At 38.5% G+C, this 24,303-nt stretch overlaps 1 protein-coding gene across 9 annotated transcripts in view; it reads left to right on the top strand.

The window, feature by feature from the left end:
* The window catches only part of LOC149319469 (pyruvate dehydrogenase (acetyl-transferring) kinase isozyme 3, mitochondrial), an 89,008-nt gene that overhangs the window by 12,118 nt on the left and 52,587 nt on the right, over positions 1 to 24,303 (top strand). For all 9 annotated transcript variants that reach the window (XR_016280200.1, XR_016280199.1, XR_016280198.1 and 6 more), the window contains exons 2-6: positions 11,007 to 11,148; positions 11,794 to 11,865; positions 19,217 to 19,401; positions 22,282 to 22,371; positions 23,611 to 23,688. Coding sequence is in view for 6 of the 9 variants with exons in the window: in XM_089511782.1 (XP_089367908.1) it covers positions 11,007 to 11,148; positions 11,794 to 11,865; positions 19,217 to 19,401; positions 22,282 to 22,371; positions 23,611 to 23,688 (567 nt within the window). In the remaining 3 variants the exon portion in view is untranslated. The remainder of the gene's footprint in view (positions 1 to 11,006; positions 11,149 to 11,793; positions 11,866 to 19,216; positions 19,402 to 22,281; positions 22,372 to 23,610; positions 23,689 to 24,303) is intronic.

Genomic DNA, 24,303 nt, shown 5'->3' on the forward strand with positions numbered 1-24,303 from the left:
CCAGAGATGACATATATGGCAGATCTCCTCTGGCAGGTCATTCCAAATTTTTGGAGCGGCAGTTGAAAAGGTCCTCTGGGAAGTCGCCACCAGTCTAGTTTTCTTTGGATGCAGCAGATTCTTCCCAGAGGATCTGAGTGTGCAGGAAGGATGGTATGGGAGGAGCCGTTCCCTCAAGTATGCTGGACCTAAGCCATGTAGGGCTTTATAGGTAATAACCAACACCTTCTACTGTGCCTGGAAGCTAATAGGCAGGCAGTGTAGAGATTTCAAAATAGGTGTAATAGGGTTGAATTTAGATTTTCCTATGACCAAACTGGCTGCCATATTTTGGACCGGTTGTAGCTTCCGAATGTGGCACAAGGGTTGCACCATGCAGAGCGAGTTACAGAAATTGAGATGAGAGGTTACCAGTGAATTTACAACCGTCTCTAGGCCCCCCTGTTTCAGGTAGGGTCGCAGTTGGCGTATCAGCTGAAGCTGATAGCAGGCACTCCTGGCCGTCGCATCAATCTGAGATGACAGCTGAAGCGACAAATCCAGAAGTTCACCCTGTGCTGAGTGGTTGTGCGATAGTTCTAGAAACTCATTCCTTTTACTATGTATACAACCCATACTAATCTATAACAAGATCCATCTTGAATGAGCTGGTTGTGTGTACAACAGCATTACATTATGTTAATCAATAAGCAACCTTTTGGCTAACTAAACCCCAATGCGTACATTATTGCTTTCCTGGAAAAACAACATGACAGTCCTTTGTACTATTGTCTAGATATTTCATTGAAATATATTGGGACTTATCTGCTATTGAACCTTGCTGGTTCTTTGGATGTATATTAAGCTATGATATGAGAATTACATTGTCAGTCTATTATTATTTGGTAACATAAATGTACATTATCGTACCAAAAAATCCTTTACTTTTTCAGACTTGAGCTTTAAGTTGATATTTGTTGACAACTACCATCAGTCCCAGCCAGCTTGATTAGTTCTCACTGATTATGAGAGTTGTTGAGTAGTAGCTGGAGATCCAAAGGTGCAAATTTAATAGAAATTGGTGCATATTAATACTCTTGTGATAGCTTATGATAGAATCTATACTTTTTATGTAATTACTTCATTTTTAAAGATAAATTAGTTATACAGTACTGTATTGTTATGTGCCTTCATGTAATTTCTGACATGGCAACTCTAAGGAGAACTTCTCATGGGGTTTTTTTGGCAAGATTTCTTTAGAGAGGGTTTGCCTTTGCCTTCCTCTGAAGTTGAGAGAATGTGACTTGCCCAAGGCCACCCAGTAGATTTCTATGGCTAAGCCGGGATTCAAACCCTGGTCTCCCAGAGTCCTAGTCCAACATTAAAACCTCTACACGATACTGGCCTTCTGTTTCTCATGTGCATGCAATTTTCACAACCAAACTATAGTTTCAAAAGTGGTATATAAATTGGTCCTTATATTGGTCTGAATAACAGATCCTGTCTGATCTTGGAACTAAGCAGGGTCAGCCCTGGTGAGCACATGAATGAGAGAAAGCCAATAAATACCAGGTGCTGTAAGCTAAATTTCAGAGGAAAGAACAGGCAAAACCATCTCTTGAGTATTCCTTGCTTAAGAAAACCCTATGAAATTTGTGGGGTCAACATAAATCAACAGGTGACTTGAAGGCACATACACACACAAGGTGGTCTTTATCCACTGGATAATTATCCTCAGGATCAGTATACACATAGAACAAGAAGCATATTTATATTTAAATGTAAGTGCTACTTTTTTACCCAGGGAGTTCAGAGTGGCTTACAACAAAAAAATTAAAATACCTAAATGTATTTCAGTTTAATAGATAGTTCTACATCCAAGAGAGTAGTTTCTGTCTGCAAACTGCACTGAATAGTTTTCTTGTATTTTCTGCCAGTGAGTAACATGCTTTTAAATTACTACTGAGATTTCAGTAGCCTTTGCATGGGATTTATTAGCTTACAGAGCCAGTAAGGGCAAGCTAAGAAGCAGTGTGCTTCATTTTAGCCTGTAGTTATGGAACTCAGTAGGTGTTTTGCTCAATCTTTGCTATTTAACTTGGAGTAGCATTAAAATATAAAAATTAAAGTGTAGTAGATATGATTATAATGTCCATATATGTCTAATGAAATTTTCCTGGGTCCAACTAGAAGCGGCTAAATTCTGTCCATAGAATTTCTCTTGGCTTGTTCTTTGTATAGTTTCACATTACTTTAGAGCAGAGAGAATGAACATGTTACTTCTCTGACATGTTCGTCTTCCTGTGTCCTTGACAAGTGTTGTAATTCAATGACTGAGTACAGAAATAATCCTTGTACACTACTGATAAATGTACTCATAGCTGTGTTTCTTGTTACTGATTATAAGTTGTAATAGCCATGCAAGTTAACAAACATAGAGTAATTTAAGAAATACAAAGGATTTGTAGTGTTTTTAAATAGCTCAGGTAGCTATCTAGCTCTTTGTATGATTTTTCTTCAAGATTAAAAAAGCAGACATGTCATTCACAGAGGTGGAAAAGAAGCACATTTATGTTAGAGAACCCACTGCTTATGCATATCTTTCTGTAAGGGAAAGTTTTGGAGTAGATGCATTAATTAAGAAAAATCAGTTCTCATAAAATCAACTGCATTATAGGCCTTTTGTTTTATATAAAAATGTTAAATGGCTGTGAACATGAAATTGACAATTTGGATTGTTCTGTTACTGTGACTTTCCTGACTTCCCTCTCCTTTTATAATGTGGTATAATTTCCTGAATACATTTGTCAAATGAATGAATTCTTTGTGGGGAGAAATTATTATTGTAGGGAGATACTTCATGTATTTGCCATGCAGTAAACATGCAGCTATGAGCAAAAATATTTTTCTCCATTTTCTTTCCACCTGATGACTTACCTCTGTGCTAGTGAACAGAAAAAATGTGGAGGTTCTTCAGATATGCACAAACATTGTTATAGAATTTAACATCTTCATAGATCTGGAAGAGGCTTGAATGATCAAAGATAATTTTCATGTACAGTAAGAGCAGCACAAATTTTGGTTTAAAAAATTCCAACATGGTTGGGTTATTCCAAAAGTTCCAGCCTTAGGAATGAGATGTGATTCAATGTTTTCTTAAGCCCATTCATTAACTTAAAGGCTAAGGACTTTGATTTTCTCCCATCTTTCCTTTAGTAAAGTGTGGTAGAAAAGAACATGAGCAGGAAATATGTACTTTCCACAGTGGCATGTTCCTGATGTCTTCTAATAAAAGATGTCATGCACTGCTTACTACATTACATTATGTACATATGCAGCTGTATGAAAATTTGCTAAGAACAAATATTGAATGCTCAAATTGATTCTGATGTTCAGTTTTTTCATCATATCCTTTTGTCTAGCATTCAGTTGCTTTCCTGTTTTTAAGATATCTTCTGTTAAATTCACTGGCATTTACATAGTAGCAGATATTCAGTAACCCAAGGTATATTTCTCCATATTACACCATTTATTGTACACTAATTCTTTCACTGTTGCAAAAGTTTATAGAATCTGACATACCTAAAGTATGAAGTGATGAGTTAGAGAAGCCAGATTTTCTTGGGGAATTAAATGTATAATGGATACAACTGTTGCCCATGTGTATGATCTGCACTGTGTGTAAAGTATGTGATCATGCGTGTGTGAGAAAGAGACTTGATAAAATACTAATTCATAATTCATTGTATTTGTGGTTTGTTGAAGTCCAGAATTCCACTTGTGTACCCATCAAAGAAACTGGTTTACTGTGATTAATATTGATGTGTTATATTTGTGTTTTCTCTTTAATATCTGGCTGCTGTACAGAAGTTCTTTGTGACAGTCAAGGTCTTCAGAGTATCCACATTTCACCAAACCACTTGCTACTGGCCAGATATATCATTCACATGAACTTTTTCCTCAGAGTTTTTCTCCTTTTTTTTTCTCCAGAGATATTTGATCCCTCTCTTTGAGTCCCTAAATGAACTGGTCCTATAGTTAATTCTATCCTCTTCGTTTTCCAAAGAAAAGGTTTTTCCTGCTCCTATCATTTTCTCAATGAAAAATTTCCCCCCAGCTGTTAAATGTTACTGGTAATCGGGCACAGGACAACAGATGTTAGAAATAACTTTGGCGGGTTACAAACCGCCACTTACGACATGCTCCGTGCATGCTAGGGTTAGGAAGGGGCGCGGAGCGAGTTGTAAATGGTGGCGCCCATCCACATGGGCACCGCCATTTTGACGTCTTGGACGCATAGCGTCCAGACGTGTCGCGGCGGAAGTGACGCTGCGAGGGCGCACTTCGCCACTCGTGGCACCACTTCCGCGTTTTGAAAAGGAGCGCCATTTCGGCGCTCCTTTTTTGCTGTGCCGGGAAGCCTCGCGGTCTGGCCGCTGGGGCTTCCCTCTGCAGCGAATGGCGGCGGCAGGAGAACGGCCGCTTGAGGGCGGTCTGTAACCCACCTTTGATTCTTAGTTTAGAAAAAAAGTAAAAGGTGGTTGAATTATTGTAGAAACAGTGATATGGAAACTGAGTGGCTAATAGTTTAGTGGAGGGCATTTTACATCACACTGTACAGTATTGTTTGTTGGCATAGTTTAGTAAAGCTATATTGCTTTTTTAATGTGTATCTGTCATATATATCTTTGAGTTTTCCTGCATGGCAGGGGGTTGGACTGGATGGCCCTTATGGTCTCTTCCAACTCTGTGATTAGATGTGGGCAAAAGCACTCATGGTTCCATTAATAAATGTTTGCTCTTGCAAGGTTGCTGAAGAAATAGAGCATGTTAAGTGAGGTGGTTTGAATGGAAAGTAGCCTTTTGCCATGTTAAGTGAGGAGGCACTGAGAAGTCTTTAAAACTGCTAACAGGGCTCCCTTAGCTGAGTATGTAGTTTTGACTTCTAGCTTCCCCCCTCCTTTGCAGTTACCATGACATTGAGCTAGAATATAACAAGTAAACAAGTCAGAATTCTCAAGTCAGCTTTAAAATGAAAGACCATAGCTGGCTGGGCAGAATTAGAAAGAACTAAGCCAAAGAAATCCCCCTATGCTCAGGATTCTGTTAATTACACATGCATAAGTTTCCCTTACACATGGAGGTATCCTTTTTTGGTCGCCACAGTGATTGATATTCCATTCCTCCCTCCTCAGTGCCCAGCATCCCCTCCTCAACCTACTGAACAGCACCTAAGGTCATCTACACAACCATTTCATGCTTTGTGGTGAGCAAACAGAATGGGAGAGGCATCTGGCTATATTCTTTTGAAAGTAAAGGTAAAACCATTGCAAATTACAAACCACAGAATTCCACAACACTGAGCCATGACAGTTAAAGCATTGTGAAACTGCATTATTTCTGCAGTGCAGATTAGATCTGGGAAATAAAACAGCAATCTTCTGGATAATATGTAGTTTGTTACTATGTTTATGGGATGTGGCAAGTAATTTTTCATCCAAATATGCCTTTCTGCTGTTTCACATTTAATTTCTGGTTCAATAATAGGGAAAAGTGTTCCAAGCTACATTCTGTTATATCTTTATTGGATTTATTTTCCATCACCTATTTTTAAAATTGGCTTAAAAACAACTTGCAGCTGATTAGTTGATTTAAATTGCAATCACATGGAATCAGTTCTCATCCTGAAAAATGTAAACTGACTTTTTAGTATAGTTCAGTTTAAGATTGTTCCGCTATTATTGTTTTTGCTCAGAAGTGTTCTCACAACACACCTATTGTGCTTCGTGACCTACAGCTGTTCTCATGAAAAGGGCTGTGATTATATATTTTGTTGAGCTAAGACATTAATGAGTGTATTAGGTTTGAAAGTAGCACAAAACGTCTTGTAGCACAAATTAAGAAATGGAAAAACTGAGGAAAAGTACCTTTTGTAATTAGAATACATTCATTCAATATTTCTTTTTCACATTACAGTATTTTAGGGTTGTCTTAATCATGTTTAAAGGGATGCAGTGGCTTAGTGGTTAAGACGCCAGTTCTGATGTTCAGAAGATCGGAGGGTTGGCAGTTCCAGGCCTGAGTGCTGCATGATGGCGTGAGCTCCTGTCACTAGTCCCAGCTTCTTCCAACCTAGAAGTTTGAAAGCATGCAAATACAAGTAGATAGATTGGTACCACTTAAGTGGAAAGTTAACAGTGTTCAGTGCAGTCATGCTGGCCACATGACCAGCAGAGCAGTCCTTGGACAATGCTGGCTCTTTGGTTTAGAAACAGAGAAGAGCACCGCTCCCTACAGTAGGTTACGACTAGACATGTCACAGGACTACCTTTATATTTTTAATCATGTTGAGCTACTGCAGACTTAACAGTATCAATTCCTTGGCTACAATTAAAAAAAAAGGAGTGGACTGCTGGAAGTACTGGGCAATCTGCCGTGGAGTAGCCACCTGTGATCCTTCAGATGTTCCTTAACTAGAACCCCTACCATTTCCAATGCTGTTCAGGGTAATACATCAACATCTGAGAAACCACAGCTTCCTTGGACCTAGATATTCATTCTCCTTTCCTGATTTTTTTTCTTTCAGGAACTATTTCTGATTCCCATGATATCCCTGCTCCAGTGCTAGGCTCTTTTAGGTGATTCTGCCCTGGATGTGATCAAATGCTTGTTGCAATTTGAAAGACTTGAACTTCTAGTGAAGAGGAGTCATCATCTTCTGGCCCATGTAACAGAGAACTCTAATGAAAATTTAGTCTCCTTGTGGTAGCCTGACATGGTCTTCTTAATGCAACTGGATGGATGCCTTCCAAGTCAGCTTGCCACAAAAGTAGAGTTAAATGATTGCAGACAGTTTTGGAATTCTAAATACTTTTTAATATGTTAATTATATGACAGAAAAGGACATCTATTTTATATCATTTTCTAATTCTTGTCAAAAAGTCCTATGTAAAAAAAAAGCCTCCAACAACCATCTATATGCATGTAGATGAGCAGGCGAAGACATACATCAATAAATACTTGCAGGATGAAGCCTAAAACAAAAAATTACTAAGCTGTAACAAGGCATTGTTAGGTATGCCTTAAAGGAGTGAGAAAAACTGAGTACTTAAAGGGGAAAAAGCTGATTGGGCTCTATCCTGCCAATGTACATTATCTGTGAACAGATGCTGAATGATGTGCTGTTGAACTGATTATAATGGGACTGCCTTAAAAAGTGTGACCTTGATTGTGCCAGTTGCACTACACTTAAGGATTTTTCAAATTGCAAATCTTAGTTATTATATGCATAGCAATGCTTTTAACATTATTTCCTGGGCTGCATGAACATAACTTAATCAGTACCTTGCAGCACTTGTTCATTTTGCAGGCGGTTGTCTTTTGTGACCATGACTAACACATTTGCAATCTTTCTCTTGCTTAAAGTGGAATACTGACAGCTCATTACAGGTAAAACACAGGTCTGTGAGTTTACCTGCCCTTTTTGAATATTAGTGTGGAGTTGTCTGCTCTTAGGGAGGGGGTGAGAGAAATAAAAATATGTATAGTCTCCAGTGTGAAGCCTTGATGTCTAGCTATTGGGAACTGCCTAGAACATCTCTGTTTTTTTAAAGTAATGATGAATAAATCTTTACCAGATGCTTGCTTGTTTGAAAGCATTAACAAGGTTGCAATTCTGTATGCACTCAGTTGCAAGTTAACCCCAATGAACTTGGTGGGACTTCTGAGTACCCATGTATAAGATTTTGCTGTAAAGTTGTAATGAGGTGAAAACCAGACACACTAGAGCCATATTGAAATTGATGAGAATGAAGCATACACCAAAGTAAATTGATTTCCATGGTACGAGTTTACTCAGAGGTGTACTCAACATTTTATGTTTGGACCTACCTTCCAAACCAAGGCTGGGTAAAGTGGGTGAAATGGTACTCCTGAGGTTGATGGACTAATGCTCCCATCATTCCTTATCATTTGGTAAACTGGCAAAGATGATTGGGAGTTGTAGTCCAACATAATCTGGAAAGCTGCAGCTTGTCCATCCCTTTATAAAAGAATTCTTCATTTTTACACCTTTGATTTTCTAGACCCAACACTAGCCATTTGTTTCACAGATGAACATGCTAATTTTTTTCTGTGGAGCCTACTGCTGTAGGAAGCTGTGTGCTCTGAGCCATTAACCCAACAGTAGTGTTAAAAAGACAAGTAGAACAAACAATGCTTCCTCCTCTTAAGACCTTCCAGATAACTATCTTGAGACAAAATCATGTAATAAGAAATCATCAAATTTAAAAGCACTAGTTAATTTTTTAAAGGAGAACATTCATTAGAACTACTCAGGTCCACCTTGTAGGTCACTTCACTTATGTACTGTATGTAGTTTGTGTGTGTGTGTGTGTGTGTGTGTGTGTGTGTGTGTACACACACACACACACACACACACACACACATATATATATATACACATACAGTGGGGCTTTGTTACTGCTGGGGTTTGGTTCCAGGACCCCCCGTGGATAACAAAATCTGTGGATGCTCAAGTCTCATTAAATACAATGGCATAACAAAATGGTGTCCCTTATATAAAATGGCAAAATCAAGGTTTGCTATTTGCAATTTATATGTTTTTGGAATATTTTCAAGCTGTGGATGCTTGAATCCGTGGATAAAAAATCCGTGGATAAGGAGAGCCGACTATATATTCAATATTATAGAAGTAGATATAGATATAATGTAAGGTCTTCATTAGTAGTTAAAATTAACATTCTGGAACAATCCCTGAGATATTGTTAGATGTTCTGCATGATGTGGGGCAACTTGCTCCCAGCTGCCATTTGAGTTTTATTCAGAGGTAGGTTATAAATCTTTTTTAAAAAGAATTTTAAAAAACTTTTTAAAAAAGAATAGTGCTCTCAATGTGAAGTCGAATGCTCTCATTGTTTTTCGGGAGCTGTTTCTTTGTCTTCCAGGATTTATGTATGTCGAGCTCATCATTTTTTGTTTCCTGAAGTTATAGAAATGTTCATAAAGTTTGCCAAATATTCATCCTTTACAAGAGGACATGGCTTGTATAACAGAGGAAGCTAGTATTAAGCACTTTTTGCCCTAGCCAGGGATACGGTTAGGCTATAGGTCTTTGCAGAAATACTAAAGACCCAATGGATGTTCTCCCCTTTGATGATAAGGACATTATAAATAAATGTTGTTGTTGTTGAAATTGGAATTTCAGAGTCTCTTAAATTACACAAGACCAGCATCTATGATCTCTAATATCTTCAGGATGCAGTTTTAAGAAGAATTACTGGAAATTAAGCCCCATTGGCAAGCGCACTTATTTCTAAGAGAACACGTATACAGTTGTACTGTCAGTGTCATTTTCCATTGAAATGTTGCTTCCAAATACCAGCAAAGGACCTCAGTTTCATCCCGTATAAAAAAAGATAAGAGTTTGGAATTCTAATAAAAAATAATCTAACAATGGAAACAGCTTCTGTCTGTGGAAATAATGGCTTTTTTTAATGGAACTCTATTTTTTGTTGTAATCTCTATGTATCATATAATTGCTTTTATCTTGTACCTCATTTTACTTCTCAAACATCTAGAGCTTAAGAGTTTTAATGGAACCCATACCTCCCTGTCTAATAGCATTCATGCCATTGGATCTAGATAGATGTTTTGGGTTTTTAGGTGTGTGTGTTTTGTAGTTTATTCTTTCTTTAATTTCCTATTTTGGTTACAGCTAGCTACAAAAATTTGGTGGTGGTGGGTGTTCAGCTAATGATGTGTTAACTAATGAACATGTATATCCAAATATGAGGGAGGTGTGGTGGTTTGAGTGTTGCACTATGACTCTGGGTAACCTTGGGCAAATCACACACTCTCAGCCTCAGAGGATGGCAATGGCAAATCTCCTTTGAAGAAACTTGCCAAGAAGTTGCCATAAGTCGGAAATGACTTGAGGGCACACAACAAGCAACAGCAAGCAGACAGATTACTACATTGGCATTGCCAAATTTACGTGGCTGTAAAGTGTTTTTAGTACAGATTTCTAGCTGAATATGGAGTCTGTAACAATTAACAGAATCTAGATTTAGTAAAAAGGAAAACTTAGGTTAGAAGCCCGGTTTTGATAAAGCATATTACATTATTATATTTTTTTGTGAGTTCTTCGGGCAATGTGGCCATGTTTATTCCTGACGTTTCTTTCGGCGTCTGTGGCTGGCATCTTCAAAGAATGCTGGCATAGAAGTGAGTGGGATATATATATATATATATATATATATATATATATATATGTGTGACTCTAGGTTGGGAGGCGTGATTTACGTGTTAATTTGTGTATTGTTCTGTTGCTGAATGGCAAGGCCTCAGGGTGGGAGGACATGCAAGGAGGATTTGTGTCTGCTTTATTAGTGGTCCATTGTCTGCTGGGGAAAAAACCCTGATCCTGGATGGTTTTTATTTGCATTTTGCTGGGTCTTAATTTTGGTGTTTTTCAGGACTGGTAGCCAAACTTTGTTTACTTTAAGGGTTTCTTCTTTCCTGTTGAAGTTGTCCAGGTGTTTGTGGATTTCAATGGCTTCACTGTGCATTCTGGCCGGATAGTTGTTGGCATATTTATTTTTCTGTCCCATTTGCCAACTGTCATCTTCTGGCCCAGGAGGGAGTGAAAGGACAGGCCCAACGCCATCGGGCCTGGCCTTGATTAAGAAGAAGAGCCCTCCCTTCAGTCCATCTGCCTTGGTCCAGACCTCAGAGGCAGAGAAGAACTGCTGGACTTGATCCCCTTCCCCACCATTACCTTCTTCTTTTGTGTCATGTCTTTTTAGATTGTAAGTTTGAGGGCAGGGAACCGTCTAATTAAAATAATAATTGTAAGCTGCTCTGAGAGCCTTTAGGGCTGAAGGACGGGGTATAAATACCGTAAATAAAATAAATAAAATAAATTTGAATTTTCAAAAAATATTTTAATAACAGAACAACAAACTCCAAATTATTTCTTTTCATCCATATTGTCTTTCATTCCACAGGGCGTGATAATGCATGTGAGAAAACATCGTATATGTTCCTACGGAAAGAACTTCCTGTGCGGCTTGCTAATACCATGAGGGAAGTAAATTTGTTGCCTGACAACTTGCTGAATAGACCTTCAGTTAAGTTAGTTCAGAGTTGGTAAGTACAAAAATCAAGGAATCTCTTATGAACCTAACTGTGGTTTGGAAACAGTAATAGTGAACTATGCAGCATAGTCATTTGTTAGTACATAACCAATTCACTGGTTGATTTTTTGCTGCATGGTTAGGCTGTTCCTTCAAGATATACATTCCAGTCCTCCTCCCTTACCCAGAAGTTCCATTTGGTTTTCCCTTCCTCTTTCTGTCCCTAACTATGCCCTGGTTGCACACGTATTACAGCTGCATTTTTATTAGAATATTCTAGTAAAGTAAAAATGACACAAGAATAAATTTTGTTTATGTGTATGTTTGTATTCTTGGGTGAGTGTTGTGTAGGTTTTTGTTTTGTTGTGTTTTGTTTTCAAAACTGCCACTTATGGAAGAAGCTATCTGCTTTAGATTGCTGCCCTCATGTACAGTTCTAAAGGTCTGTTCAGAAGTAAATACAATTTTGATCAAATAGTAAATTTGTTGCCTGACCACTTGCTGAATAGACGTTTGGTTAAGCTAGTTCATAGTTGGTTGCCAGGTAAGTGTGGGTAGTATTGCAGCCTAACATGCCTTTTCAATAAGCAGTTTATATTTTTCAAGCTTTTCCCCCAGTTGTGTTTATGCTAATATTGCTCTTCATGTGCTATTTCAGGTATATGCAGAGCTTTCTTGAACTTTTAGAATATGAAAACAAAAGTCCTGAAGATCCTCATGTTTTAGATAAGTAAGTGATTGGTTGCTCTCATTTTAGACAAGTTGACACTGTTAATATAATCTTCTACTAGAATACAAAAGAAATCAGAATTCTCATTCACAAGGCTTGTTCTGATTCAATGAACAATTTTTGTTTTAATTGGGACAAGTAAATACAGGTTAAGTATTCCTTATCCAAAATGCTTGGGACCAGAAGTGCTTCAGAATTCAGATTTTTTAAATTTTGTTTTTGGAATAAAAGTGGGATAGTATGTACTGTATTTGCAAGGCAGGAGAGCGATGTGAGACTAGAGGGAAACACTGGCTAGCTTCCTGGAGATCTGTACTGTATCTTTTTTTTGCTGGAAAGAAACAGGAGAGTAGTGAGGCTGGAGTGAGATGCAAGGATCTGTGAAATGGGAATCTAAGCATAGTGCTTGGCACAAATCCACGCCTCTTGCCATTTCACAGATCCTCATTTCTTTCTCTAGGTGCACCACACTTCTGTTTCTCTCCAGCCTCACTGATAAAAATATCACAAATTTAGCTCTCCAGAGAGGCCCCCAACCATTTGCTTCTGTCTTGTGAACAGCAGGAGCATCACGTTGGTACTCAAAAAGATTTTGGAGCAGTTTGGATTGCAGATTTTCAGATAAGGGGCACTCAGCCTGTGTTTCAATGTCACAAATGAGCTAAATTGGTAAGAAAAAGTTGTTTCCCTAAGACAAATTACAGTGCACTTGCATCAACCGCTGACTCGCCATCCATGAACCTGAGCTTCTGCAGATGGCAACCCTTGGCTTTTTCAGCGGGCGCCCGTGCATGCGGCTGTGTGCACGGGTATGTGTTTTTTCCTATGTGCAGTAGGATCTGGAATGAATCCTCATGGATAGCAAGGGACAACTGTACTGTATATGCAAACAAGTCAATCAAATATTTATTAGATATATTTGTTAGTTACATTTACATCCCACCTTTTGTCCAGTGATATTAAGGTGCCATATATGGGTCATCCTCTCCCTATTATATGCTGTAGATCAGAGTGAGAGAACATAAATGACCCATGATGACCCAGTTTTGTGGGTCATTGGGGACTTGCACCCGCCTTTCCCAAGTCCCAGTCCAGTATTGTGACTGCTGCACCAAATTTCCTTCCATCCTGTTGTAGTTTATATGTTAGAGAAATAGGATGTGCTTTGGTACTTAGATCTCCACACATCCCCCCCCCCCCCCCCGATGCAGCATAGTAGAGGAATGGACTTCTCTTGGCTTTAACTCTCAGATACTCAAAGAATCAGCAGGCTCTAATCCAGCTGAAGCTTTAAAGCATTAAATAATTTTTGAGAAGGGGTGCTTGTCCAATCAGCAAGGTAGGTGAGGAGGTTAAAACCCTCCTGGTGCAATTTGAAGGTTTTGAGGTTTGGGATTAGGTTGTTACTGTTCAGATTTCTCAGTTATTATTTTTAGAGTAATGGATCATTTGAAAACTGCATGAGGAATTTGCAAAGGTACTTAAGCTTTTCTGATTAGACAGGAAAATGGCAAGTAAAATATCTTAGAAAGAGGAGAACTCTTTCACAATCAGAAATGTGTGTTAGAAAAGTACCTGCAAGGAAAATGGACATGATTTTATTACTTGATAGAAAAGGTTATATTTACATCTGGCCAGCCCTTTGTGTTAGTATAACTTCTCTGCACAAGTCAGAGAGAATGAAACTGATAGGAAAGTGAGGGAGTTTATATTTGTAATTAAAGTTAAGACAATGAAATTATTTCCCCTCTTGTGTTAAATATTTAGCATTTACACTCAAATATTTAAAACTTGTAATTATGACAATCGCTCCGATGTTGGAATGTTAGTGAAATGTGTGGTCCCAGTCATCAAGGAGAGTGAGTTTCTGTAATTAAGAAATGTTTTCTGGAACCTGTATTGGTCATACCAGTTTATCAAGTCAAAAAAAATCTAAGGTGGGATACAAACGGGCAGGGGAAGACGTCTTGGAGGTGTATTCTGCTGAATACGGAGCCTCCAGACCGCCCGCCCCGGGGGCGTGGCTCAGGAGATGGGGCTTCCACATGGGGGGCAGTGAAGACGCCTCACCTGGGGCCGTTTCTGACCCGCAGTTTCCAAACCGCCGCCTAGGAGGACGCTGCAAAGAGAGAGGCAGCTTCCTCACGGGCAGCCAAAAATGGGGCTTTTTTTTCCCTTTGCCGGCTGGCGGATGCGCAGCTGCGCAGCTGCAGCGCTAAGCAGCGGCGGCAGAAAGCCTATGGGCACATTTAAAGTGTCCAAGCCCCTTTAAAACTTTTTTCCCCGCTCTGCCCAAGAACAATGGTGGTCTCCTGCCAGCTGGTGATCAGCTGGTGTTGGCATCCTTGTCTGCTTGCACTTTGCCAGTGTCACCAGCATCATGGATGCCTCCTCTCCTTTGGTCCCCGCGCTCTTGCTGAATCTGCAATGCACAGCCACAGCTGTCGCCGCTGCCACCGCTGTCCCCCTGCCATCCCCCATCACCTCCCTTGTACATATGTAAATATTTACAGTTTTAGCGGTTTTTATTGTTAGGTGAAAATGGCACAGGAATGTGTGTAGGGGCTCACTTTAAAGTCCAAACTTTCCAAGCAGCGCATGCGTACATGTTGCTCTAGGGTTAGGGTTAGGGTTAGGGTTAGGGTTACGAGTCTTAAAATGCGCTGCAGCTGTGCTGCAGCTTCCACACCTGCATGGCAGCTGACGCTACAATTAAAGCCTGACTGCAAACTGCGCATGTTCCAGGACCCCGACTCATTATGCGACGCAGCTGACTCGGAGCTTTTAAATGGGCAACTTAAATTAGCGGCGTAGCAATTCTGACGTACTGGTGCAGCAGCTTACTGACGGAGCTGCGCAGCTGCGCATCAAACGGAAAAGAAGCGGAGAAAAGCAGCACCTTTTTAATGCCGCCTCTTCCCGCTTGGGGCGTGTGGGGGGCGTGTTCATGGCGGCATTCAGGTAAGGCCCGTCTGAAGGCTCTACCTTCATGACGTCATGAATACACCCCTTTTTGCCCGTCTGTATCCCGCCTAAGAGTATTCACACAGTTTTGCTTATTTTGCATCATTCTCTTTTTATCTCTGACTGTAAGGAGGGGAAAAAACTGCGCAGCTCTGAAGCTCTATCCCATTGGTTATATACTTTTAAGCTTGTCTTCCAGCAGTTATGGAGACAGGCTAGCTTGAAAAGAAAATGAAATGCTGATGTATTCCAATGGCTTGACCAAGTACAAAATTAAATAATATGAGCAAGGCACAATGTATTTATGTCTGTCTCTGGACTATCTCTAGATTGAAGTTTGCTGGAGGACAATACACTGTCAAAGGTCATTGAAATGGCCTTTTCTGTTGTGGCACTCCATTTGTGGACTACCCTCTTCTTATGGTATATCCACACTACAGAAATAAAGCAGTTTGACATCACTTTAACTGCCATGATACAATGCTGTGGAATTCTGGGATTTGTGGTTTTGTGAGATATTTGGCCTTCCCTGTCAGAGAGCTCTGGTGCTCCACCAGACTATAAATCCCAGAATTCCATAGCATTGAGCCATGGCAATTAAAGTGATGTCAAACTTTATTTCTCTGGTGTGGTAGCATTCTTAGAGGCCATATAAGGACCAACTGGTTTCAATCCAGAGCCAAATAAAAACATGGCTCTTTATTGGAATCTTCGGGGCCTAATTGATTTAATCCAATTCTGCAGATATTCTTGACTTTAAAGTGTCTTAAACTGCTAAGTGTCTTGTTTTCAATTGCAAAGTTGTTTAATATGTCTTTAATTTGTTTAAATTATCTTTACTGTTTTAATTACTTTAAATCTGATTTTATTTTATTCTGCTGTATGATCCCATGATATAGGACAGGATATAAATATGTTAATGAAATGAAATAATGATCTCTTTGCCAACTTTACCATCATTTTGTCCTTACTGAAATCATCTATACTCCTTTGGTGTATTTATGGATTATTAGATTGACATAGAATTGACATATGTCAGGGAATTGGACTAGATGGCCCTTATGGTCTCTTCCAGCTCTATGATTTTATGAAACGGAGCCATTGTTGAGCATCCTTTGGGTTCAGCCGGTCAACCAATTACAAATCCATGTAACAGATACCTTGTCTAGACCACATTTTACAAGCTTGTTTGCAAGAATGTCATGGGGAAGCTTGTCAAAGGCCTTACTGAAATCAGGATATACTATATATACGGCATTCCCTTCATCTATCAAGCTGGTAATCCTCGGTAGCAATACTATAGTGTATGTTGTACAGCAGCTTTTGAGCATAACAGCAGTATGCAGCTTAGGTCCAGAGTATCTGCAAGACCATATTTCCCCATATGAACCTGCTAGAAATCTAAGATTTCAGGGGAAGTCTTTCTTTTGTTCCCTTGGTGAGGTCATGAGAGAGAGCCTTCTCAGTGGATGCTCCCATTCTCTGGAACTCAGGAGGCTAGACTGGCTCTGTTCCTGCTTTCTTTTCTCCGGCAGGCAAAGACTTTTCTTTTTAAAGCAGGCTTTTAATATGTAACTGTGCCGTTGGTGTGTGTGTTTTATTTTTTAAAAATTTCATATGTTTTAAAATAATTTGATACTATTTTAATTGTGATATTTTAATTGTTTTTAAAATCGCATTGGTAGATTTTAATTGATTTTCTTCTGTGAGACCTGGGTCCTCTGCTGGAAGAAAAGCAGCATATAAAATAAATAAATAAAAAATAATAGAGGTGAATGAATGTGAGATATGTAAAGACATATATAGTTTTAGTGAGGAAACCACTATGGAAATGCATATATCATGCTTAGGTCAGTTGTCTACCTTGAAATGAATTCAGGAGAAACCTATTGTTTTGGCTTTCAGCAGAACCTAAATTTACATGTTGGTGATTGGCTGGGATTTCAGCTATTTACAAAGTTCTGGAGCCATTTACTAATAAAATAATTGTATTTGAAACATATTAAATTTAAAACAGTAAGACGTTGTAACAGAATGTTTGATCAAATAAATTTGCTTAGGTCCTGGGGGAGGCAAAACGGACAGTTCAGAAGGTTTTGAGAAGGGATGAAGAAGAGCCAATAAGTACTAGATTCAGAGATTTTATGTATGCCCATAGAGGGGAAAGAAGGCAGGGAAACATGCATCTGCTTCTCTTCATAGGTTCATCTGTGTGGAACTTGAAGTACAGGATAGTTCAGAAAGAATGGTACAAAAGTAAAGCTGTTTTACTTGGTTTTGCACCATTTTTTTGAATAATAACAGCAGTTCTGATGGTAGAAGTTAAAAAATCTTGCATGCATAATAACCCATTTTAAAAAATAATTTTATTATACTTTGAAACTGTGCACTTCTGTTTTCAGATCCCCTTCGTCTTGCAAAAGCGTCATTCTGTTTTTTGCTAATAAGTCATCTGCTCTCTTTATATACACTGCCTAATGTATTATGTATTATGTTTTTTATCTAAATGCACCATGTCGGTTTTACTTGGATCAATATATTAAACTATATCCTTCTGTTCTTTTTTTAGTGCTGCTATTAAAAAAATTGCTTGGTTTTATATTTGAAATCTAAGAAAACAGCCCCCCTTCATTGCTCTTTGAATACTCTTTCTTGTATTCAAAATGTTAAGCAAATAAATGTATTGTCAACTGTGAACAATAGTCATGTCTTATTTAAATATCAGTTAATCTTTTGTTTTCAGCTGTTCTGTCAAGTACATCACAGGTTAAATAATTGCACTGGGTTTTATGCAAACAGAGGTTAATAGTTAACCAATATATTTAATCTTTAATATGTTGTTATGGTATGAAGAGTTATGTAGGCTGTATTGTTTATTTCACAGTCACCATCTACCTATTATTGAAAAATCCAGTAATATTTCTCAGACTCTTACTGACACTTGACTCTTTCAGTTTTGCATGCGACTTCTGTTCCTTTAATGTTTAATATTATTTATGGATTATATCTCAGGTAGCATTCTCACTGACAATATTAGATCCAAGCCACAGTTTGTAGTCACAAGTCACATTTGCAAGTTACCATTGAAGGAAATAGTAGTTAGCAAGGAAGATGTTGATTGAATCTCTGAAATTAAAAGGGAGAATTAAATGGTGTGAGAGTTCAGCAAGGACTGTTGCAAAGTCACAAAGTGACAAGTAAGTGTTTACACTCACTTTGACTTGATCCAAGTTTAACATTTAAGATTCCTATACAACATCAAGGTTACCATTATAGTAGAAAATAAGCAGTTCACAGCAATGTGAAAGGGCCCCCAAAGGGGACTACTATATTGCAGTTTGACTATATCTAAATTTGATGCCACCATAGACAAGACATTTATCATAGTGGCCTTTAGAGACAAGCACACATGGTGTGTGTATTTCTTTTTATGCTAGTACAGTAAGATTTTTTTCATTTTTAAAAATCATATTTGGAAATCTCAGGGGTTGGATTGGTGTAGAAGTAATACCATTGGTTTCAACAGAAATTTGGAATCCATTAGTGCATCTCATTTTTACTATGGTAGAATTGTCAAAGGTTTGCCATCATAAATTTTAAGAGAAGAAAAACATGGAGACAGTAGGAGAAAAAAGAGAAAAAGGAAACAGTAAATGTAGAAGCATATTGTGGGTCTCATGCTGCCAGTTAAGGTTAAAGGCGTGCAAACACTGAAGATCACTGTTCTGAGGCATCACTGTTTTCCCAGCCCCTCACATAAAGTGAGGAATATTAGAATATTAGTACTCAACTATATTAATACTGGAAAGTAGGAGTACTCAGAATCTCAGGCTTGAAGAAACAGTTTACTGACTGTTCTTACTTGCCTGGCAAACTATTCTACAGCAACATTATTTAAAACACACATGTTATCGTATTTCAATATGTAGTGGACATAGTTAACTTTCTGGCATATCTATATGGTAAATCATGAAAGGATGTGCTGGTAGTGATGTTTTTGACTGTGATTGGCAAACCTGTCCTCAGGTCAAGGGCTGACAGAGTCTGTCAAGTAGGGGGCAGGGTATGGAAAATGGCAAGGTTTAGGGAGAAGGAGTAGAAAAGCCTAGGAAGGGAACAGGACTAGAAAAACTGAAGAAATGGATGGAAATGAGTCGTTCAGATGAACATGAAATCTAGAACAGATCAGAAAGGAAACTAGAGAGAGAGCAGGCAGGTGAGAAAGGCTGAAGTTCAAATAATGGTTTCAGATAGGCAGATCTTTAGGTGCAGTCAGTACATCATGATGGTGCTGAAATAGTTCTGTACTGTGAATGAATATTTTAGAGTTATAAATGCAGATGTTGTAGTTCAAGCAACACTCTTTCTTACTTCTTTCTCTCTTCAGCTTTTTAGATATCTTAATTAAAGTCAGGAACAGACACAATGATGTAGTGCCTACCATGGCTCAAGGAGTGATTGAATACAAGGAAAAGTATGGCTTTGACCCTTTTGTGAGCAGTAACATCCAGTATTTTCTAGATAGGTTCTACACCAACCGCATCTCATTTCGCATGCTTATTAATCAACACAGTAAGTATTTGCTTTGTTTCATCTTGGACTAGTAACTGAAGTTTGTGCTTACACAGACAGAACTGAAGTGGGTTTTGCTACAACCATAGCTAGTTCTAATATATGTATAGGAAGAAGCTGCAGATGTAGGTTTCCCTCCCACCTGTTTTGATCATTGATACTTTTATTATCGTATTAATTTTATTTCATTTTTATTCTATATTTTCTTTAAAGAATTCATACAAGTTGGTCTTTCCCTCTCTCCCTTTAATCTTCACAGCACTTATTCCGTGAGTTAGTTTAGATTGGCACAAGCACACCTAGTTAGTATTGCTGACACAAGGAGGCTCGAACCTGGCTGTCATGGGTTCAAATCTAGCAGTAGGTACTGCATCACTATGGTCCTATTTTAGTGCTATACAAAATATTGGTTTGAAAAAGTTAAATTCAGAATTTGGAACAATTGTAGTTTGTGTCATTCATCTGGTCCTCTGTAGCACTGCATGCTATCTTGCCTATAGAACTGGAGGGTTCTCTGTCTAAAGGGCTGAAAAGGTAAAAAGGAGAAGAAACATTTTGAGATTTATTAATTATTATTTTTTTGGCATAAGGGAAAAGATGGTGGCAGACCAAGGGAAACAGTTTTATGTACCAAACAGATTTTTCTAGATGATTCTTCTTTTAGCTATTTGGGGAGGGGCAAAGGGTGGGTCTGTGGAAACAGTTTCTGAATTAAATAATTGGACATGATACAGCAAGGATTTAAACAGCTGCATTTTAATTTCAGCAGCCATTGCATGGTCAAAAGGGGGGGCACATAGCTTGCGCTTAGCTTCACAGAAAGTACTGTAATTGTAACCTCTGCACTGCCAACAGTGTCATTCAGGGTATCTCCAAGAGTTGAGTGTCAGCAGATGCTGAAAAGAGCAAGCAGTATGAGTAGCATCTGACTTGTACACTGCCCATCAGTTAAGGAAACCTTCTCTGCATTGTTTTATCAGCATGACTGTACTGTGTTTCTCCCCAACCAAGCTAGCAAACTGGAGGAAGCATTTTTGCTGTTGTAGAAGTGGTACATAATATCTTAACAGTATATCACACTTGACCTTCACTGACCTTCTAGTATGAAATTTGCAAATGCTCTTGTTCTTTTTATACTGGGTAGATTTGGGTGTGCTTTTGAGAGAGTTGCAGGTATGGTTCCTCCAGGCTGGCAGATACCCCATCATGCATTATTAAGGGCATTTCCAAACTTCCAAAGGGGAAGAAAGTAGGCTAAAACAAGAGGTAAGATTTGCAGACCACAACCAGATTTGCTCCATGGAGTTGGTTACCAGCAAATGGCAGCAATAGCCAAATATTAGGCATGGAACTGGTATGGAGCAGCAGAAACTGGTGAGCTATGTAGCTTGGTGGCAAATTACTGTTCTTATATATATTTTCAGGTGAGAATTACTGTATATACTATAAGTTGACTCCATTTATAAGTCAAGATAAGATTTTTGGAGTCAAAATTATGGATTTTGATATGACCAGTGGATAAGTCGAGGGTACACTAGAAGCATGTAGCAAAGGATGTAAAAGACAAAGCAAGGGCATCAGTGAAGCAGTAGTCACCACATAGCTACACACTCTTTCCTTGCTGGAGCAGCAGCTCCTTTCAAAGCAGACAGACGGAAACACAAACAAACATGCACATGCTCCTCTCTGCTTGAGCAGTAGCCACAGAAGTAGGAAAAATGGGGCATTGGGCAGTACTTATTTTAAGACCATTCCGAGCAATATTACTGTATTGACCCATATATAAATTGACGTAGGATTTTGGGGTCAATTTTTTGGCATATATTTTTCAGCTTGTAAAGCCAATTTTGATTCAAAGGCTGATACATATCCTTGTTTGAGTTTGATGACAGAAAAGCAACACTGAGCAATATGGAGATTTATTATTATTATTATTATTATTATTATTATTATTATTATTATATTTATAGTATTTATACCCCGCCCTTCAGCCCTAAAGGCTATCAGAGCTGCTTACAATTATTATTTTTAATTAGACAGTTCCCTGCCCTCAGGCGTACAATCTAAAAGACACGACACAAAAGGAGAAGGGAATGGTGATGGGAAAGGGGATGAGGTCCAGTGGGATGGACTGGAGGGAGGGCTCTTCTTTACTTGTAATTTACTTGTAATGATCTGTAGTTTTCCATCCCAGAATTTTTGTTTTGTTTTATACTTAAATACATTGCTGTATTCAGCTAAAGATACTTGTACAGTGAGGAGATCATACTTTAGGTGATCTCTTTTTCTCTCTCTCAGATTGCATCTACTATGTTTACAACATGGCCAGTGCTTTCTGTTTCACTACACTGTGTTGCGGCTACAACTGTATATGTTGTGTAACATGGCAAGACAGGAATCCAGAACAGTTGTCTCACATGGCCTCCTTGCACTAGGATTTCTTTTTTTACCATGAAAACCATGCCTTTTGCCACAATATCTAAACATTTAGTATGATTTTTGCCTTGTTGTAAAGATTTGGGAATTTGAAAAGAGGACCACTGTGGTGCAGTAGTTTAAGTGTTGGGCTACGACTCTGGAGATCAGGATTTCAATTCCTGCTTGGCTGTGGAAACCCACTGGGTGACATTAGGCAAGTCACACTCTCTCAGCCTCAGAGGAAGGCAAAGGTAATGCCACTGTGAACAAATCTTGCCAAGAAAACCATAGGATAGGTTTGCCTTAGGGTCACCATAAATTGGCAGTGACATGAAGGTACACAACAGCAACTAGGATGTGAGAAGCCAGTGTGTCTCTGTGTTAGTAATCAGATTTCCTTATCATTCATTGTTTAAAAAGTAACACTGCTTCATTTAATTTCTGCCTTTTTTATATCTGTAGCGCTGCTTTTTGGTGGGGTCACTAATCCTGCTCATCCAAAACATATTGGGAGCATTGATCCTACTTGTAACGTGGCTGATGTGGTAGAAGGTAAGGTTACTTTGAACGTCAAATATAAGGGTGTTTGTCTGCAGTCTTTCTATTAATAATCACAATAGCAATCGGTTTCTCTTTCTAGGACAAACCTCTCTCTCTTGTGCCCCCTGCCTCCAGTATAAGCTTTACATGTGCACTTAAAATCAAAACTTGGAAGCCCTGTTTGGTAATTGTGCAGCTGTAACAGAAGAACATGGTAAAAGGTGATAGGGGAAGTGAGAGAGGAAACTGTGAATGAGAGGGGAAGGAGCATGCATTCCCAGGTTTCATTCGTAATTAGCTAGTTCTGGTTTGAAAGAAGCCAGCATTTCTTCTTTATAAGACATTAGTACTTGTGCAAAACTTATTAGCTTGGGTGTAGAGAAGTTAAGTTTATCTCTCTTTTCACTTCTAACAGTTGTTGCATTTAAAGGATTCTGGAGTTCTCTGCTTTCTTCTTTCAGTACTTAAAAATATCTGAATGTGTATAGCTTTACAGGCTACTTCATTAATTATTTTGGATGTTTCTTCACAAAATGATTCTCAGGTGCCTTTCACTTGGTCAGTATTCAGTGAGGAAAGTCTCCATGTACTTTTTTAAGTATAAAGGAAAGCTAAGCAGTAGTTTTCATGGAGAGAGCAGATGGTGTAGTGTGCTGACATTTATTGTCACTAGATGGAGGTATAGCATAGTTAGCAGAAAATACAGTTTTCAAGAATTTATGAAGTTACTTTGACTTTTTATCTTTATTTTGAATCAGTGCCATATGTTGATAGGAATCAAGAAACCTACAGTAGTCACTAGTACTTTTAAATGCAGCATTGGTATTGATTATATGTTAGAAACAAGCTGGGCTGTACACCCAGCTTGCTCAACTAGGTTTGTTAACTTAGACAGAAGATATAATGGAAAATGCTTAATTTTTATTTCTGTAGAGGATCTCCTGAGCTATACATATTGTTATGTTGTTTATGCTAAATCTGAAAAAACATTAATCTTTATGATTGTTTTAAAACGTAACAAAGTTACAAAACAAATGTGGAAGCTCCTTTTTGGCATTTTGGGGCAAATAAAAACAAACAGCATTAAGAAATCCAATTATGGATCTCAACTAATTGCCTGTTTCTTAGTCCTCATAGGCAATGTCTCATCAGAAGAAGTATAATAAAATTACAGTTTTCCAAGTTTTTGGAGTATACAAAAGACATGCTTGCAAATTGTGTAATTTTTTGTCCCCCCCCCCCCCCTTTCAGATGCCTTTGCAACTGCTAAGATGTTGTGTGAGCAGTATTATCTGGTATCTCCTGATTTGGAAATTGAAGAATTCAATGGTAATGCTGAAGTTTATTTCTTTTTTTAGCACTGCTAATAAGTATATTAACCTTTGTGAATTTTAAAGAATTGTGTGGTTTTTAGTGAGTTCAAAATTATGCCCAATGAATAGAAAGTAATGAACACACAGTCTTTACTTTCCCGTTTTCACCTCTTTGGTCACAACAAATAATTATTTTATCTTTGGAAATATAGGTGGAAGCCTTAAGTATCTCATGGGATGGGATCCACAGGGTATGAGACACAAAGTGTTGGATATCTGAGTGACATTCTTCAAATTTTATTTTGAGTGGCAGTCCCTTCTGTCACATCACAAACTGCTTTTCAAGCTTTCATTTGTTTCAAAAGAGATTCACCATGCCACATGGGGAACTGCAGTTCAGAAAACACAAGTGTAAAGCTCCTTTGTTGGATTGGAACTAGTTAAGGCATTTTCTTGGGTCACTGAATCTACTGTCATGTAGAGAACCTTTTGAGTCCATGATTCCACACAGGCCAAGCATTGTAGCCAGCCAAGCATGATATCAACACAGTTATTTTACAGATGGAGAATTGAGGCCAGACACGCTACGGAACATTGTACATGGCAGCTTTTTATATTTGTTCATGCTAGA

Source organism: Sceloporus occidentalis, unplaced genomic scaffold (assembly GCF_023333645.1).
Source record: "Sceloporus occidentalis isolate IW3139 unplaced genomic scaffold, rSceOcc1.0.p SCAF_2, whole genome shotgun sequence".
In the NCBI taxonomy this organism is placed as follows: domain Eukaryota; kingdom Metazoa; phylum Chordata; class Lepidosauria; order Squamata; family Phrynosomatidae; genus Sceloporus; species Sceloporus occidentalis.